This window comes from Camelus bactrianus, chromosome X (assembly GCF_048773025.1).
Source record: "Camelus bactrianus isolate YW-2024 breed Bactrian camel chromosome X, ASM4877302v1, whole genome shotgun sequence".
NCBI lineage: Eukaryota > Metazoa > Chordata > Mammalia > Artiodactyla > Camelidae > Camelus > Camelus bactrianus.
The window spans coordinates 80,572,664-80,591,687 of NC_133575.1; the positions used below are offsets into that span (position 1 = coordinate 80,572,664).

Here is a 19,024-nt window from a genome sequence, read left to right on the forward strand (position 1 = left end):
CATCTTGCACGAAAGGAAATTCCAAGTACACCCATGAGACAACCCTTTAAGCTGAAAGGCATGAAAGAATTAGGAAGCCATATAGGAGACCCTTTTTGTAATCAGGGAGTGGGGAGGCTCGTCCTAAGCCACACAGAAAAGCAAGAGGCAGTAAGGGGAAAACAGCCTTCAGGGTGAACAGGAGGCCATGAGCAGAGCAAAGAGGGAAGTGACAGAGTGTGAGGTGATCTGTGCAGCATGAGTAGCAGCAGAGAAGGGACTGGCTGGTGCCCCGAGGACTGTGCTGCCCTGTGCTGCAGTGCCCATAGCATCCTAGACCAACCCGTGGCCCCTAGAAGGCAGGTGGCAGTGAGTGCTGCACACAGCTGCCAAAGTCTTAGCCAAAAGGTGCTGTGGTGGCCCAGCACAGAGAGTGACTTGATGAGGGCTGTGGGGGTCCTTGGTGACACTTCAGAGTGAGAGGATTGTGGTTGAAGCTGCACTGAGCGTGGCACTTAGGGCCAAGGTGGGGATGCAGGGTCTGAGACTGGATGTGTCAGTCGGGAAGCTGATGTCTGCAATCTCGCCTGCACTTATGAGTGGGGTGGGGGGTGGCGGTGGGACGAGTTAGGTGGCAGGATACGTTTCCAGGAGAGGTAGCAGACTGGGAGGCACTGGGAGTCGGTGCAGAAGCCAGGACCTACAGGCACAAAATGACAACACGATAATGAGATGACGAAGGGAAACCTGGGCCCCTTCTGGAGTTGGAAGGCAGTCTGTGGAGGCAGTTCCAGATTTTCCCAAGAGTCGGCTTCGCCTGGGGCGGCCCCATCAAGGCAGGGCCCCTCTCCACAGACCGTGACAAGTTCAAGCTTTGATGACCTTGTCTAGTGTTTGCTATGGGGAAACCAGGCAAGGATCTCTGTTGGTTGCAGCAGACAGGTAGGTAAGTTTTGTGCTTGGTGGCCCCGTGCTGTTTCACTCTTGAATTAAGCATGGGAGGGGGCAGCATCATCTTTCCAGTACTGATAGCCTCTGAATGTTTTATTCAGGCTGTGACTGGCAGGCATGCCCCCGCCCCCGCCCCCACCCCTCTGCATCCCTAGGCAGAATCCACGGGGAACTGGGCTCCTGTCCTGGAGCAGCAACCAACCAAGGGATGAAGGGCTGACCAGAGGCCTGAGCCTCCCCCAACACAGGGAGTGTTTTCGGGAGGGCGGTGCCAGCAAACGGAGAGGGGGCTCTTGGCTTGGGCTGAGACCACACCGTGGAGAAACTTCGATGCCGGCAGGCTTCCCTGTGACAGAGTTGCTCAGGAGATGTGGGCAGAACGTCTCCAGGGCCCTCCCTGCGATAAGAGTCAGCTATCTTGGCTTGATAGCTGCCGACTGCCTGCCTGCCTCGAAGATGGTGGACCACTGCCTGTGGCAGGACTCAAACGGGGATTCCGCAGAGTGCAGAGGAGGAGGGAGGCGCATGTTAATTTGGGACCCTGAGCCAGGAGGAAGGAGAAAATGCTCTTTTCCCAGAGATTAAAGACGCTGAACAATAAGGTGTTGCTGAAGATGGCAGTGGCCAAGCAGGCTCCACTGGGACAAGAAGATGTGGGGGCTGTGTGCAGGGCCAGTCTGCACGGGAAACAGATTGCTCAGCCCACCTGAGGCTGGCTCGGGAGAAAGCGGGGCCGCATTAGCAGCTCTTAGAAAACAAGACAGGGCCCCAGAGCAAGCAAAGGAAGCCCCAGAGGGGTGAACCTTGCTGGGGGTGCCAAAGTCACATGCTGGCCAACCAAGGCACCAGAGCCTGGGAAGAGGCAGCAGTGTCCCTGTTCCAGCTTGGAGGATTCCCCAGTGATGGTCCTGGGACTTGGCAGGCACCTGTGACCACTAGTCAGCTCAAAGCGTGGGCTGGATGTGTTCAAGCAAGAGAGTGGCAACCCACCTGCACCCCAAACTCTGGGAGAAGGGAGGAAATATTGAAGTAAAACTAAGCTCTGTATGGAGGAGAGCAGGAGGCAGAGCGCTCGTAGAGCGCTGATGCCCAGGGAGGCCAGGAGAGGGCACCAGGCTCCGAAGCAGCACTGCCCAAGGGAAGCTTCTTGTCCACTGTGTTGGCCAGGGCTTTGAGGAAGAGGACCATTTCATGACACATCAAAAACATGCATGGACCTGGCTTTGGTGATGCAGGGGCTAAGGCTTGCTGGGAGGAGTCTGGAAATGTTGGGAGGGGTGGTGGAATGAGTTGCCCAGATTCCTGGAGTGGTTCAGTGTGCAGGGCTGGGTTCTGCTTTTCCTCCAAGGGGTGCCGGAAGCTTGGATGGAGGGGGTGGAGATGTCTCCGGATGGCTGGACCAGCCATGGCCTTGCCAAGCACCCTCAGCATCTGCCCCAACCCCGATCCCCTCGGGGAGTTCATGGAGGCCTCCACTGTCCCCTTCCTGGATCCCACTGAGGTACCAGGGATGGGGCAGAAAGGGGGTTCCTCAGAGGAAGCAAGGGCCAAGCCTTCTCACTCAGCCAGGAATCTGGGCTTGGCATCCCAAGGAAGGGAGGGGGCCTGGAAGTAAGTTTAACAGCTGCTTCTCAGCAGAGAGAGCACAGCACAAAGTAAGCACTCAGCAAGTGGCAACTGCTACTGTTATAACTGTGCATTAAATGTGCAGGGATGGGTTGCCCAGTGGCCCCCAGGGACGTGTAGACAAACCCCCAGAATACTGACCTTCCTCTCGAGGCCAGCAGTCAAGGAAAGACACCTTCATCGAGGGAGGGATTCTCTGCACCAGGCACTGTGCTGCCTGCCTCACAGGTGTTGTCTCTTTTAGTCCTCCCAACAGTCCATCTAATTCCACCCCCCGCACCCCTGCCCCCATTCCCCTCGCTCCACCCTGCACCCCCAGCCCCTTCTGGAGGCTTATCCGGAGCCCTGCAGCCCATCTCTACCCCTGCCTCTTGTGGGCTCTGCTAAGCGTGCATTTGTCAGGGAGCAAACCCCCCAGTTAGTCAGCGTGGACCGTGTAGTTTTGTCTTTCTCTTCGTGCAGACTATAAATTCAAGGACAAGAACCATGTCTCGTTTTTGCCAATCAAAGCACACAACTTTATTGATGATACATACAAATAAATGCAGGCTTGGCTGGAGGGAGTTAAGTCAGTACAGCACATAGAAGGGGAGTGTACTTTTTTGGATGAACAGGTTTACCATCCATCGGGTCGGGTCGTGAGGAAGAGACAGTAAATGAAGAAGAATTCAACCTAAGCAGCAACCAACGCATTTTCGGCACAAGCTCCCATACGCATCTGGTCTCCACAAAACAGTCCAGCTTAGACAGGGAGACCACCACGGGCAAGGCATCCCTTGTGAGGCGAGAATATGTTGTTCTTTAACTGCAGCTGGCAGCTAAAATGATCCCTTGACCACAGGAAGAAGGCTGCAAGGGAGTAATTTACAATGCACATTGCCTGCAGACTGCAAAAACCAAGAGGGTACTCCAGGCTCTGTGGGAACCCCTGCCTGGCCAATCAGAGTGTGGTCCTTGATCTAGCAACTGTAACTCTCACCCCGTGAGGTGGTGATTGGTTAAGGCCAGATCTTCAATAGCACCCACTGCAGAGTCTTTGGGTGAGAACACAAGGGTGTGTTCACCAGTCGGGTCTTGGTTTGGGGTGAATCTGTCCCATTCTGTTGGAGGGGGCCATTTAGGAGGCCAGAATGTGTGGGAAAAGCTGTCTGTCTGCATTTCTGATAAGGAGGGACCAGAAAGACAGCAGCAGTGGGCCACTCAGCAACTCCCCTGCCAACACTGGCTTTTCAGACAAACCCGTCAATGGTTTCAAACCCTGCACCTCAGCATATCCACTTCCCTCTGATATCAAAGGAAACTTCAAGTCTGAAACGGACTTGGCAAGCATGTTATTAATAACTGTCATGCTTATTAACAAATTTAATCCGGCCTGCTGCAGAAATGAGTTGCAGCAAAGCAACACAGTCTCCTGACACACTTCATTGATGTACATCTTAATCTGGCCCTGATTTTCACCACTCGCGTTCACGTTACCTGGGGCACAGAAAGCCTTCTCCCCCTCAACAGCAGGGTTGGGAGTAGGGATCGTGTTTCCAGCAATGGAGAGGCTGGCCAAATGACTATTGATATCGTGGCTAAATGAAAAACCAGCATCCCTGGGCCGAACTAACAACAGTTTCCCCTGAATGAAAGGGCTCTTGGAGAGGCCAAGAACACACGTGAAATTTTTATAGCTTTGTGCACTCCAAGTATTTTTATGTTCGTAAGGGAATGGGCGCTGTTTTATTGGGTGTGTTCGGTTGGCCTTGCCCCCACCTGAAGGCCTGTCCTCAGTGCCACCAGGGGCCCCAGGTTCAGTCCAATCTCCATCCTCACTCCAGGGCCTAGCCATAGTTGTGAAATCAAACCAAATCTCAGGCTCCGCCTCATTCAGCTCCTGGTCATCTTCCCATTCCTCTTCCTCCTCCTCCAACTTCTCACTATCACCTCTTCCTATAGTTAATTTGTAAACACAGTAGCAAGCACCAGCCCCAATCATCAGTCCTGCTGCCATCCAACCCACTTCCCGAGCCCGGCCCATACTCAAGTCCGTGCCAGCCTGGGGGCAGGGTAGGAGAGGGCCTTGCTTCACCTGATTGAAGATGGTTCTTATGGCCAGGGTGAGTATTGGTGGAGGGTAGATGCCTTCAGCCTATCCCAGGCTCCTGTAGCTCTCTTGTAATGAATCTGTGGTGAAAAATAACATTAGGGCTTTGAGTTGTGCCTGAATTCGTGCTTTACCAGACAGAGTGGAGTTTGAGTTCTGGTTGAGAGAGGTGGCTTATTGGGCAACTATTTCTTTGTTCTTTTCTGTTATCATCTGTCTACCCTCAGGATCCACCATTGCTCTTCCAGGGCCTACAGAGAAGGGCAGGGGATGGGTCTGTGCTATGACAGACAGGAGGGTGACATGGAGAGGTTGACCTGCAGGTAGTGTCCTCTTCCACCCCCAACCCCCACCCCCCACCCCCCAAAGACTCACAGCTAGTCTCTCCCACCAGTCTCTTCCAAAGTCAGGTAAATTCTTTCTTCTTCCCTTGTCTTCTGTGGTCAATGCTCCTTCCACAGTGACTGAGGGACAATCCAGCAGAAGGACAGATGGAAAGACAAGATAGCCAGCTTTGCAGAACTGAAAGTGTAGTGGATGTATCAGTACTGAGAACACAGGTCCCAATACCAGCTTTTCTGAATTTCCAGCCTTTGAGTTTAAAATATTTCTCACACCGTCCTGACTTTCTTAACGCAGGCTTCCCGCGCCTCCCCCCGTCGTCCGCCATTTCCCCAGCAAAGGCCGCCACACCCCTTTCCCTGCACTGAAATGGGAGAAAGAAGGGGCCGGGAGGGGGCGACTTGGACCCGGCCCGCACAGATCCCAGGCCCCTCCTCCGCCATCCCCACAGCCACCCCTACCCAGGGGTCAGGACTCATCTCACATTCACACCGACCTGCACGTCCCAAGGCAGTTTGCTCCTTCCCTCGCCACGACTTTTTCCAGCGACCTACGGGCCAACAAATCTATAAACCTGCAGACAGACGGGGGACCGAGGGGACGGAGTTCTTGGTGGACGGAGCAGCACTCAGGACACAAGTGCCGTGATTGTGGACCGTTTCTTTCCTCGGAGTCTCTGTACTAGCCATTCAGTCCCCTCACCCGCCGCCCGAAGTCCCTCAGTTCTCTCTACTAAAATGGGCACGAGGAGGGGGACAGCGGTATTTAGAAAGTAGGCGAGAAGGGGACACAGCCCCGATCGGCCCAACTCAGATCCTTGGCGTTCTTGGCTATCTCCCATCCCCATCTCCCTCCAAAGAGAGCCCAGGCTCTACCGACCTGCACGGTCCGGGCTAATTTGCTTCTTCCTTCACGCGCCTGCAGAGTAATAGGGGGCTGGTACCCAGACGGAGGCGACTAGCAGTACTTCTGCTCCAAGCAGCTCTTGGTCACGTGACGACCACGTCACCAGTGAGCTCTGGCCCCCAATTTCCACTCCCACAAGCAGTGCAGCAGGCGCCAGTCTGCCCCGTATCTCCCCCCATCACACTGGGCCCTGTCACTCTTTTCCTCTGTAACAATACCAGAAACCAGAAGTAGCTGTGGCTCTCTGGTGTTTGAATTTGCTTCTCCCTAATGACAGGAAGGGGCAGCATCTTTTCCTGGGTCTATCCTTCACTTATACTTCTTTTTCGGGAAATGTCTTATCCTTTCCTTGGCTCTGAAACTCCTGTCCGCCCTTTCTTAATTTCTACCCCTTCTCACATCCAGTCTCTGCACCAAAATTAAGTGGGAGGAGCAGGAGTAAACGTCCAAGTCAGATTTTGGGGAATATTCTAATAAATTTATGTTCTATTTCATCCATCCTTCCTTTTTTATTGGCTCAAGCTTACACTATTTTATAATCAGAAAATACCGTACATGTATATGTATGTGTATGTGTGTGTATGTATATATATACACACATACACACACATATAACTAAAAAACAAGATTTCCTAGTTAATAGGGAAGTCTCATAGATTTAAGTTAATTTATACCACATTGAAAATACTTTCTTCTGACTGCACAGGAAATAGCAGCTTTCAAACATCATATTAAAATTAAAAAACATATCCTTACAAATAAGACCAGTGTACTTCCAATATGGTTTATAAATTGATGGATAAAATGAATCTGTAGTGAGGTGGTCAGTGTTTTAATCATGACCAGTTTAGATAAGTGAAGCACTATCCCTTTCTTCTTCCTGGCTGAACTCAAGTAGTGTTAGGTATCAGAAGACTGAGCTCGTCACAGAAGACTGCAGCTGGCTTTCATTCTGGCTTTAAAGGGCAGACTTTATGCAGACCCCAAATTCAGATGAATCTTACATCTTTAGATGAACCTTACAAATTAGTAACTTCACAGATTAGCTTGCTTTTCATTCAAAGGTCTTTATTTAAAATCTGTTCTGAAGTTTGATAATGAAACCCATAAATCATCCAGAACTTAGAGAATTCCCTGCTATCCCATTCATGAAAATGAGACTCAGTAGATGGACTTTTCATTTGATCATGACACTGGTGATATACCTCTGGTATCTGTCACTCTTGCACTGTGCGTCCCCCTAGCAGAGGCTAGTGTTCAGCATCTTCCAATAGAGATAGTGGTGGAGGGTCTGTGTGTGACTGAATCACTGCAACACCCTCGAGATCCATGCCATTTTTCTCTCACAAAAAGCACAGTATATAGGCTCCCAAACAGCCACCAGGAGAGAGGTTTTTTCATTCCCTGCCTTCTGTTACAATTTCAGTCCACGGCCCTTACAAGCCCCTCAGAATAATCCCCGAACTCAGGGACAAAGTATGCAGAAGTTAGTCCCCAGACATCCAGCTGTCCCTGCTAGGGAGTCATACTCTAAATATAGACCCTTCAGGCAGCCTCTTTCTTAGAATGTTGAAATATGACACCCCAGCAGGAAGCTCCCTGTGTGAGAGGCCCCAGTGTCGAGGAGGCCCCTCTGGGAGGTGGACCAGGAAGCCCAGAGTGCCTTACTGGTGAACATTCACAAGTCAAGAACATATCACAACTTTCTGGTCTTCCTTAAACTTTTATATTCTAAATACACCAACATTACACCCCATCTTTCTAAACCCTTACCTCACTTATTTCACCATCATCACCCTACACTGTTCTTTTCATCATTCTGTGTTTACTTCTCTGAGGCAAATGAATTCTATTTATGAAGCTTTACTTACAGAACTAGCAGATTCAACTGTCCATCATTCAATTTTTGGGTCTAAGTGCTTATATAAGTAGCTTTTATTTATTTTGAATCTATACGTTAGAAAGAACTAAGGAGTATGTAAAGCTTAACAAAGACAGGTGCTTTGGTGTCATGGACGTGGCTCTCCAGTAAGGACTCATTTTCACAACTCTTAGCCAGGCTTCAAGGACAAAAGCTCCACCATCAACTCTCCACAGTAGTAAAAAAAAAATCTCTCCCCTTTGGTGTACTTTTCAATTATTCCAATGTATACCCCCTGACCACCATTCTCCCAGACTGTCAAACCTTTCCTGTTTGGATCCACTCCCTCTCTAAAATTTCCTAAACCCCATGGCAATAAGAACTCTTTCAATTCGCTTACTTTGTAATTTTGATCCATAATTTCTACCAAAGAATCTGGTGACTAGCATTTAAAATCTACTTTTCCCTCCATTATACATCTACCAACAAATATGTATTTAAGGGCATGCTATTTGCCTGACATACCATTTCAAAAGCAAAAAGGGAAAATCCTTAAGCAATTCCTCAGACAAGCCTTCAAAAGACTATGCGAAGCCACTGCCAAAAGGAACCTTTTGGCATAAATCAGTGTATGGTCACATGTGATGTGTGATTTTATAAAGTACCTGAAAACAGAAAAGGATCAGAAGATGATAATACCAGTGGAATTATGGAGGGTGAGAAAAATAAATCATGGAAGATTGTTATCTTAAAAAGCTATATTACTTTTTGTATTGTGTTATTTGGTTTTGTATTGTGTATTAATTTTGTTTGATTGCAAGCAACGGAAACCAAACCCAGTTAACTGAAACAATGAAGAAATGCTGAAGACCAGAGTCAGCTTTAAGGTGTCTAGCTAGGAGGGATTGATAGATGATCTCTTCAGGATGCCATAATTCCACTGATTTTTCAGTTTTCTATCTCTGTTCAAGGTTTAAATTCCAGTGAGAGAGCACTGAGTTCTGTTTGGGCACAATGCCCACCCCTTTGCTGGGGAAAATGACAGAATATGTAAAATGTGAAATGCACTTCCTTTATTTTCCCAGAGAGAAATGCAAACTGTTTCAGATGCTATTGTTGATTTGCAAGAACCCTTTAACTACTTTGGATATGAATCCTTTGTCCAGTTCTGGCTGAGGCACTGGGGATCTATTTGCCACAGCATACCTTAGTTGTAATTTTCGTATTAACTGAACATTAGACAGGTCCAGTTCTGACATGGTGATGCAGAAGGCTGTCTTCTAAGCCAAAGCTACCTGGCTTCCCTGACAGGATTCCACAAGGTTGCATCTACAGCCCAGAGCCTTGTCTCCACTGCTTCATGATCAATACCTGATTTTGTCTGTATGCTGAGAGCAGATGCCTCTGTCAAAGGAAGACCCCCATTCATAGAGACATATATAAATCTTGATCTGAATTCCCAAACCCATGGATCTCTGCATTCTCTCTCTGTAAGTAGGCCACACGGGTAGCTAAGTCTCACAAGGGAGTGACAACTGAATCTGAAAAGTATACCCTGAGAAATACAACTGTACTAGAGGTTTCTGTCAGTTTTACCAGCCCATTCGCTCCTTGTAGGCAAGCTACTACTTGGGAAGCCACAATCTTCAGAAGGTTGCTTGCTGAGCCTGCAACCAGAGCAAGGGCACTGGTGCACTTTAAGAAGTGGCTTTCAGCTAAGAAACTTAAAGTACACAGCATGGGGATTGCTCTGCCAAAGAAAGTTAATTTTTCCATTCATCTTAGCCAAGCCTCCTTCTCCTCCAGACAGTGCTTGGGTGGGAACTACCAGCACTTCCCTCTGACTCTCCTTTTCATATATTCCTATGCTTGAATAAGCCCCTTTGCTGCACATGATCTTTCTCTGAAAACAGAATCATATAGTTGATTTGGTTTCTGTTTACTAAATTTCAGTTGTACCCTGTACACCTTAAACTTACACAGTCCTGTATATCAATTATATCTCAATAAAATTGGAAGAAAAAAAATTTCAGTCATATTGCAGTACTGTCCTTCAGTAGTTACATCGGTATGAGTTTCCCTGGAGTTTTGCCTGTTCCCAAGCTTCCCAGTCTCTTGATTCACTTCCATATGGTTTGTGGATTGTAAAATTTATATTCAGATAATGGCCTCATATCCAAACAAGGAATATCCCACTGTAAACCCCATATTCTGACATTATTTTATTATTTTCCCACTCTAAAAAAGTTCGATGATTGCTGACAGGTGAATCTTTGAGTTCATCAAACCAGTCAGTGAAGAGGTTTCACACTAGTTGCTAGATGCCGAGTTTAGCCAATTTTGTCTTGGTCTCAGTGTTCCTCCTCTATTTCATTTAAGGAGGATATTCTCTATCTGTCCATAAGTATATTTTGTAATGTTCTTTCTATGACACTCACTTCATCAGTGTCTGACAGATATCCACTATGTACTTGTGATTTCTGTTCAACCTTTTCTGTGTCATTGGCTTCTGAGGGCTCTGTGCCTCTTCCTTGCTGTCGGATGCAAGTGAAAGTCTATAGCTCTCCAGTTCAGAAGACTGGCCTAGTCAGAAGATCTATGTATTCTCAGACACACTGATTAGCTCATCCAGGACTGTGTTTTGTGCTAGGCCCCAGAAGACACTAAGATTGTTTTGCGTGAAATGTGTAACACTCCCTACAAGTGAGAAAGTGTGGGGCTTTTGGAGGCCATCACCCAACGCTTTCCAACTCCCACTCTATTTTTTGCTCAAATGAAAATAGCTTTACAGCAATTTTTTTTCCTCAAAAAAGAATGCAGGCTGGGGGTGGGAGAGGGCAGAACAGAAAGAATTCTTTCTGCATTAAGAAAGAAAAAAACACTCTCTCACTCCTTTTCTGATGACTTTTTCATTTTAGATCTGGGATTAGATTTCAGAGGAAATGGTAGACATTAATAGCTGGGAGGCCAGGAGGTGGAAGGAGAGTTGCTGTCCCAGGAGCCTAGGGAAGGAAGAAGCAATTTTTCAAAAAGTACAAGTGGCCACTAACCCCAAGGGAAGATGCTGTCCCTTTCCGGTAATCGGAGGAAGGCAAACACAACTACAGGGAGATGGGATTAGCAAAGAAGAAAGAGTAAGAAGGCCTGGTATGGGGGAGGGAATGGAGGGGGGCGGGCCCTCCTCTGCCGCACTGCTGGTGGGAGGGGAAATTGGGGACCCGAGTTGGTGGATGACGTAGCTCTCACGTGACAAAGAGCTGACGTGTGCAGAAGTCCTTCTTGCTCTGGTCGTTGTTCCCGTCTGAGTACCAGCTCCCCATTGCCCTGAGGGCGAGCGGGCCTGCGGCAGAGGGAAGGAGGAGGAGAAGAAAACTGTCCGGGATTCCTGCAGGTCAGTGCCTGGGAGATTCCAGAAGGTGGGGGTTGGCCGAGGGCGCAGGGCGGAGACCGTCGCAGGTCCTGGGGCGCCTCCGTCGTTTCTCCAACTCGCCGCTGGCTTTCCAAGACATCTGTCCCGCCCGCAGCCCATTTCGATGCTGCGAAATGGTGAGCAGAGGGAGTGTTTGGAAAGGAGCCCAGAGATCGGGAGGTGGGAATCTGGTGGGAACCGAGGCCATAATCTTGATAGGGAGCTGTGGCCTGGGTATTGTCCCCTAGTCCTCCAGGACAGTGCCAGCGGGGCAGGGCTGGACATGGGGAGGGGGAGTGCAACGTGATGTGTCAGTAGAACCCCGAGAGGGGTAACAGGGGTGGGAAACCTTTGACAACCAGGCCTCCGAATTAGGAAAGAGTTTTCTGCTCTGGGGACTGGTCCGTCCACTAAGCACTCGGTAGCGGCTGTTTCCCGTCTTTCTGACTGGGACTGTGTCTTCCTGACCATGGCTCTGTGTCTTGTGGGTCCGAGCCTCTCCCGGGTTGCCAGTCTTTCCGTAGGTTGCGGCACTACGCCAGGCTAGAGAAGAGGAAGGAAATTAACCCTGATCCGCGAAGGTCGATTTAAGGGTAAGACCATCTGGGGACCCTAAGCGGGGCGGTGGTGGGGGTGGGGAGAAACCAGAGATGGCAAAAATCTAGGTTATGTCTGAGTCTGAGTGTGTTTCTTGCACTCTCAGGACTGTGGCGAAATGGCGTGCGGGGTGTGTGTGTGTGTGTGTGTGTGTGTGTGTGTGTGTGTATGTATGTGTGTGTGTGCGTGCGTGCGCGCGCGCGTGTCGCGGGGGGTGGGGTGGGGGAGAGTGACAGAAGGGAAACCTATCAGAGAGTTTGTTCATAATCCTCTTCTCTCAACAGCACTTAGTCCCCCTGTTTTCGATCTGTCATCCTGCAGGTCGGCTGTAGCAGGTGGCACCACTTGAAGCAAGGGAGGAAGTTTCCTCGGATCAGCAGAGGTCGGTGTGGGCGTGGGGGCTGCTTGGAATGGGGGAGGGGCTTGGAAATCGCCCGCAGTTGGACAGCCTCACCTAATCCTACCTTATTTCCCTAGTATCCCTTCCATTTCAGGCTAGGGAAGGGGCAGGCATGTGCATGTTTTGGATGTTATAGAGAGGTTAAAAAAATCTGACAACCTGATGGTGAATCAGGAAAGCAACGAATGAACAGTCAATCCATCAAGCCTTCAGTTCTCCCTGGCTCTGGTCTCTCTGCAGATTGCAAGGTTTGTTGGGCGTGGCACATCTCCAGGGGAGGGAAGAAGGGGCAAGCTGCCTGTCTGGAGGAGGTTAGTGCAAGGGTGCCACTCCCTGGGAACACCAAGGTTGGAGTGCTGAGGCCCCAGCAGAGACTATTGGCTCCATTGCCTTTATCTAGACTTGGCGAGGTGGTGGGCTGGGGAGGGCAGGGGGAGGTGAAATAAGGGGAATAGAGTTTGTTAACAATCTACATTTCCCACCAAGTACTCATTTACTTGTCCCTGTGCAACTCCCTGCATGGACAACACAAAGAGAAGAGAAACTCAAACCTCGTTTCCTTCCTCCACCCTAGGTCCACCTCCAGTATCAGCTATTGTGGCCTTGAAGTGGCTGAAGACAATCACCCTTCACCGGCCTGCACCCAGACCGGGCCCATAGCCCTCCTCCCCCAGCCTGAGTGACCACTCTGTTCCTTGGTCCCTGATACTGTCAGGGACGATTGCATGGGCTACGCCAGGAAAGTAGGCTGGGTGACTGCGGGACTGGTGATTGGGGCTGGAGCCTGCTATTGCATTTATAAACTGACCAGGGGAAGAAAACAGAACAAGGAGAAAATGGCTGAGGGAGGGTCTGGGGACGTGGATGATGTTCGGGACTGTCCTGGGGCCAGGTACAATGACTGGTCTGACGATGATGATGATAACAGTGAGAACAAAGGTATAGTATGGTACCCACCTTGGGCCCGGATTGGGACTGAGGCTGGGACCAGAGCTAGGGCCAGGGCAAGGGCCAGAGCTACCCGGGCTCGTCGAGCTGTTCAGAAACGGGCTTCCCCCAATTCAGATGATACTATTTTGTCCCCTCAAGAGCTGCAAAAAGTTCTTTGCTTGGTTGAGATGTCTGAAAAGCCTTATATTCTTGAAGCAGCTTTAATCGCTCTGGGTAACAATGCTGCCTATGCATTTAACAGAGATATTATTCGTGATCTGGGTGGTCTCCCAATTGTTGCAAAGATTCTCAATACTCGGGATCCCATAGTCAAGGAAAAGGCTTTAATTGTCCTAAATAACTTGAGTGTGAATGCTGAAAACCAGCGCAGGCTTAAGATATACATGAATCAAGTGTGTGATGACACAATCACTTCTCGCTTGAATTCATCTGTGCAGCTGGCGGGACTAAGATTGCTTACGAACATGACTGTTACTAATGAGTATCAGCACATGCTTGCTAATTCCATTTCAGACTTTTTTCGTTTATTTTCAGCAGGAAATGAAGAAACCAAATTTCAGGTTTTGAAACTCCTTTTGAATTTGGCTGAAAATCCAGCCATGGCTAGAGAACTGCTCAGGGCCCAAGTACCATCTTCACTGGGTTCCCTCTTTAATAAGAAGGAGAACAAAGAGGTGATTCTTAAACTTCTGGTCATATTTGAGAACATAAATGACAATTTTAAATGGGAAGAAAATGAATCTATTCAGAATCAATTCGGTGAAGGTTCACTTTTTTTCTTTTTAAAAGAATTTCAAGTGTGTGCTGATAAGATTCTGGGGATAGAAAGTCATCATGATTTTCTGGTGAAAGTAAAAATTGGAAAATTCGTAGCCAAACTGGCTGAGCGTATGTTCCCGAAGAGCCAGGAATAACCTCTTGATTTTGTAGCTTAGAAGCAACACACATTGTAAACTATTCCTTTTCTCCACCTTGTTTTTATGGTAAAGGAATCCTTTCAGCTGCCAGTTTTGAGTAATGAATATCATATTGTATCATCAACGCTGATATTTATCTGAGTTGGTCTTCAGGTATAAGCTGGATGAATGAATATCACTATCTGTTTTGAAAATATGTTTGTTGCTTTTTATCTCGCTGCCTAGATTGAAATATTTTTACTATTTCTTCTGCGTAAGTGACAGTGAACCAATTCGTCATAAATAAGCTCCCTCCTGTCATTTGCATTGACTTCATTTGTGTATCATCAATAAAATTGTGTGTTAATGCTGGAAAAAAAAGAAAGAAGGAAGAAAGAAACTATCCTTGTCTTTTGGTTTATGATCTAGTTAGAGAGATAAGAAACATACGAACAAAAAGATAACAGAATATCTTGAGCATATACTTATTGTGAAATATGTGCACTCAGTGCAGAAGAAGCAAAGACTTTTGTGGGATACAGTAGTCAGCTACAGATTTATGGAGGAAGTGGCCATTTAAAATGAGTCCTGAATGGGGCAGGTAGTTAGGGCATTCCATGTGATGGGAGTGAGGGTGGACCAGTGTGAGAAAGGCATGGAGGTAGGAACTGTCTTCCTATGACAGTGAGGAGACTAGTCTGCTTAGAGGGGAGAGTGTGAGGAGTGAAAGTAAATAAATTTGGAAAGCTGACTGAAGCTAGTTTGTGGAGAGCTGTTTGAATATTATCCCACTGAACACTGAGAGCCACTAAATAATTTTGACAAGAAAGAATAATTAGAATTTGTATAAAACTCCCTCTCTAACTTACTGTGCATTGTCCGCGAGGGTGTGGCAAAATGGACCCATTCAAACCCTGGTGGTAGGAATAAGCTTATGCTGGCACAAGGTTTGTGGACAACCATTTGGTAATATACATCACAAGCCTTAAAATATATAAACCTTTTGTCCTAAGGAAATAATTGAATCATTAGTTAAAGATTGTATATATAAGACTGTTCATCCCAGCACTGTCTAATATAGGAAAAATGGAAACAATTTAAATGTCTTGCACACTGGATTGGTTGAATAAATTAAGGAATGTTCACATGGTATAAGATAAATATGTTGATTGGAATCCATATTGCCAGGAAAAGATATTCATCATGCATTGTTAGGTGAGAAAGGTAGGTTAGATAGCAGTAGTGATAGTGTGATTCCACTTTCTTTGAGAATATAAAATATGTTTAGTAGACATTAAAAACTCTAGAATTACAGACACCCAAATAGTAACAGTGGTTATATTTGGGTGGAAGGATAGAGTGATCTTTACTTTTTCACTTTTTATTCATCTCTGTGTACTTATTTATCTAAAACAAATATTGATCTTTCAAAACTTTTTGAAAAAGTGTTGGGAATGAAGCAAGTGATTGGAGCATGTATTGGGTGCAAAAATATTTAGATTAAAAATGAGATGGGTTGAAGCTTTCTCTCTGAAATAATAGATGAGTGGTGACAGTGGGGCTTGTGAGGATTAAATGAAGTAACACATGCAAAATATTTAGAATGTTCTGGCATATAGCAGTTAATTAAGAAAACTGAGCACGTTTAATTACTTAGAATTCAGGGTTGATAGTTTCTTTGGTTGATCTTTGTTTTACTGGGGGCATTCTGCCATGTGTTAGTGTCTTTTAATAAATAATAACAACAATAAAGGTTAGCATTTATTAAGTGACTACTGTGTAGAATTCTGTCATTCTTGCAAGGCAACTGTTAACAATAATTTCTCAAAGAAATAGGGTCTTCTTATTCCTAAGAAGTCAAAGTGTTTCATCAGACATGATCTCACCAGCCCTCACAGCTCCTAATCAGTTTGTGGATGTTATCCTGCTTTATATATGAGGCCAGGAAAAGGTAAAATCTCTGTTCAGTTATGATCTATTTTCAGCCCCAGGCTTCCATTTACTTACTCTAATGTTACCTATAGTAGACAAAAGGACCAAGGATTGGTTGGCTTAAAGTTGTTGGGTATGGTGACCCTATTGAATCATGCATATGTGGGGACTTAGTTGACATTAGTTTTAAGGGTGGGATAAGGGTAAAGAGAACTAACATTTTTCTTACTCTATTATTAGATAGGAGAAAATGATTTCAGAGGGGACCGCTAATCCGTTTAAAATAAATTGAGTTTGAGGTGTCTGCGTGACATCCAGAGGGAGATGTCACGTATTATTATCTGAATGTGTTGATCTTGTGCTCAGAGGAGAAGGCTAGGCTGTAGATATAGATTTGGGGGCCACCAGAAGATGAATGCTAATTGAGGACATGGGAGTAGATGTAAACTCGAGAGAGAATGTGCAGAGTGTGAGTGGAGGGCTGCAGAAAGAACTGGCTAAGGGATTGTGGCAGCTCGAGAGAGAAGCATAGAATTGAAACTGTATACCCTTCCAGACACTTTTACTATCCCTACATCTATATATTCTATACATCAATTGGATTATACTGTAGATAAATTTTCGGAGCCTGATTTCAATTTTTTTCAATTTTTCTCCTAAAAATTATTCATTGGAGATACTTGAGAAAGTAGACAATGAGAACAAATTCGTCCCCTAACCCAGGTCTGTAGCTTGAATATCTAAAACTGTATTTGTATCAAGCCATGTTGAACTTAGGTTGCTGAGTGACTTTTCTACATGGGATGAAAATGAGGTTAACTTGGGTAATACAAAGCCACCGTGTGGCAGGGGCACAGACCTGACCAGTGTCCATCTACTCCTGCAGGTCTCTTCTCATCCCCTCCTTCCTTCCCATCCTTCTTCCCTTTCCCTCCCTTGCACTTCTCCCCTTATTTCCTCCTTCTGGGAGACCATTGGCAGTATTCTCTTTGTGCCTCTGTGTCTTTTGGGGGTGACCATTTAATTCCCATGACACTGGGTCATGCACCCATGGGCACTGAATACAGAATAATAATTGTCATGGTGGTAATACGGTGACCCTAGGTGTGGTTGGATGCCAAGACTTTTTGGACCTCTGTTGAACAGAGACTGAGTAGGCACTAGTCTTAGCGTGGCACAGCCTGATGTGCACTGCATGAAATTTTGATGTCTCACACCTGGCATTATTTGGAACAGAATCACCCGGACTTTGGGAAGTGCTGTGTGAGACAATGTGTGACTGCCTGGTCCGGGGAGGCCACTGGACTGGCCCAGCCACATGCGGATGTCCAGATGTTTTCACATCAGAGGTTGCCACTCTCAGTCATTTTGGGAAGGGCACAGTTCTGTGATTGTGGCAGCTCATGGGGGCAGGAAGGAGGCAATGTCCTCTCTTTAGAGAGGATGGCAGCATCTGGGAAGCCAAGGAAATTAGAAACTCAGAAGATATCCTGCTAATTTGGGTTTGCTGTCATCTAACGGTTTTAGGAATTTGAGTAGGTCTATCCAAGTCAAATGTGTTCAAAGGTGATTTTACAAAGATGGAATATAGTTCTCTTATAAGTTGTCACCCAAAGCATAATATTCCAAGGCTCAAAAAACTGGTTTTCTATTTTTAAATTCATATTTTACTTGCCTTGTTTCAAAAGAGCTTCTAAGTGTAGGTTTAGCAAATTGATGTGGTTGAGGCAAATTTTGTGTTTATGCCTCTGTTTGGTTAATTTCTCTGGTAAATTCCCTTGAGAATGGCTTTTCTAAGAATGATTGTGACTGTTTTCAATGCTATCTTTTTACATTTGTTGTACATCACATCCCAAGCTGAAGTTTTTTTTTTTTTTCCTGGTTTCTCTGTTTAAACTGTGGCTTTTCCTTGCTTTTACACCAGAGCTATGGTGCTGCCATCCTGGGGTGCAGAAGACTAGGATAATGGCTCCTGGTCAGCCCTGCCCTGAGGTGTAGTATCGAGCAGGGTAACACCTATTTCCTTTCCGGGATGTATACCTCTATGCTTGACCCTCTCCACTGGGTCCCTCTCAGGCCTTGTGTTAAGGGCTTGGGCAATGTTGGTTTGGGGACAGGCCTGAGGGGACAGAAAGCGGAGGGAATGGGAAAGAAGTGTTATTGGAGGGGAAACTTTATCCTGCCAGGTTCATGCAAATGTAATTCAATCCACCAGACAGTGGTCTAAGTGTAACTTTCTGGCCCTTGTTGACCATTTACATTTTAAGAAGTGAAGGAAGTATATAATACAAGCATCTTTGTTTGGGCACAGAGCCTTCTGTTTATTGAGCATTTCTAAGTTTGCACATGGACATAACATGTTATAAAATGGGGTAGAATTTCTTTCTGAAAACAAAAAACAGAATGAAAATCTATGTTACTATAAGAAATATAATTACCCAGTAGACCAGATTCGTAGTGTTGGCTGCTCAGAACATTCTGTCCCTAAAAGCAGTGTACATCAGAAACCAAATTATCATCAGAAGGTTGTTTATTTAGTGGGCAGGCAATCAGGGTAAGCTGACTTAGCTAGATGTCAGTGCTGTCAGAGTAGGAGAAACTGGTGCATCCATGTCTGGTATGGGGATTGATCTGTGGCTGAAATCAAATACTTGTATTCAAAAGCTAGAGCATACTTCTCCTTGGACACAGTTATAAATTTTGCCTAGATGCCCCTTTGCCAGAGGTGGATCATCAGTTGATGGTAGTTTTATGACTGTTAAGATCTATTATCAGTTGGCTTTCATAGAGTTTGAGATATGTATAGTTTTACAGCAGGAACAAACTGTACTATTCTCAATGCATTCTTTCCTACATGTTGATTACTATATCTCTTTTCTTGATTTTTTGATAAGTAATAATAACTTGTTATTAATTTTTTGTGACCCAAGTGAAACAATTTATCACCTCTTTTTTTTTTCCATTTCCATTTCAGTCTTCTGTTCACTAAAATGTGATTTAACTACAATTTTGCCAATTTGTGTGGCTTTCTTTTAATAAGCTGTAATGAAAACCCTGACATAATTAAATGGATAAATAAAAGAAA

At 46.2% G+C, this 19,024-nt stretch overlaps 2 protein-coding genes across 8 annotated transcripts; one reads left to right on the forward strand and one right to left on the reverse strand.

The window, feature by feature from the left end:
• Positions 1 to 3,047: 3,047 nt before the first annotated feature.
• LOC105080803 (protein ARMCX6) lies at positions 3,048 to 6,013 on the reverse strand. Of its 3 annotated transcripts, XR_006720366.2 has the most exons (5): positions 5,867 to 6,012; positions 5,484 to 5,561; positions 5,021 to 5,167; positions 4,631 to 4,725; positions 3,048 to 3,405 (listed from the first exon to the last, which is right to left on the reverse strand). XR_006720366.2 is itself a non-coding variant. In XM_010969910.3 (4 exons), exon 4 carries the CDS (start codon positions 4,577 to 4,579, stop codon positions 3,674 to 3,676), a length of 906 nt encoding a protein of 301 aa, XP_010968212.1. In that variant the 5' UTR covers positions 4,580 to 4,725; positions 5,021 to 5,167; positions 5,484 to 5,561; positions 5,867 to 6,013; the 3' UTR covers positions 3,412 to 3,673. The 3 variants fall into 3 exon arrangements, 2 of the variants coding, with proteins under 2 accessions (XP_010968212.1, XP_010968219.1); XM_010969910.3 differs by lacking the exon at positions 3,048 to 3,405 and having other exon boundaries at positions 3,412 to 4,725; positions 5,867 to 6,013; XM_010969917.3 differs by lacking the exon at positions 3,048 to 3,405 and having other exon boundaries at positions 3,412 to 4,725; positions 5,484 to 5,537; positions 5,867 to 5,995.
• Positions 6,014 to 10,985: 4,972 nt separating this feature from the next.
• Positions 10,986 to 15,779, forward strand: ARMCX3 (armadillo repeat containing X-linked 3). Of its 5 annotated transcripts, none has more exons than XM_074359821.1 (5): positions 10,986 to 11,145; positions 11,677 to 11,756; positions 12,082 to 12,142; positions 12,238 to 12,471; positions 12,735 to 15,779. In XM_074359821.1, exon 5 carries the CDS (start codon positions 12,886 to 12,888, stop codon positions 14,023 to 14,025), a length of 1,140 nt encoding a protein of 379 aa, XP_074215922.1. In that variant the 5' UTR covers positions 10,986 to 11,145; positions 11,677 to 11,756; positions 12,082 to 12,142; positions 12,238 to 12,471; positions 12,735 to 12,885; the 3' UTR covers positions 14,026 to 15,779. The 5 variants fall into 5 exon arrangements, with proteins under 5 accessions (XP_074215922.1, XP_074215920.1, XP_045363090.2 ...); XM_074359819.1 differs by having other exon boundaries at positions 12,238 to 12,408; XM_045507134.2 differs by having other exon boundaries at positions 12,255 to 12,408.
• Positions 15,780 to 19,024: the final 3,245 nt, after the last annotated feature.

Bases quoted from the DNA above. Each gene is read 5' to 3' on its own strand.
- LOC105080803 (XM_010969910.3), bottom strand. From the start codon at position 4,579: ATGGGCCGGGCTCGGGAAGTGGGTTGGATGGCAGCAGGACTGATGATT.
- ARMCX3 (XM_074359821.1), top strand. From the start codon at position 12,886: ATGGGCTACGCCAGGAAAGTAGGCTGGGTGACTGCGGGACTGGTGATT.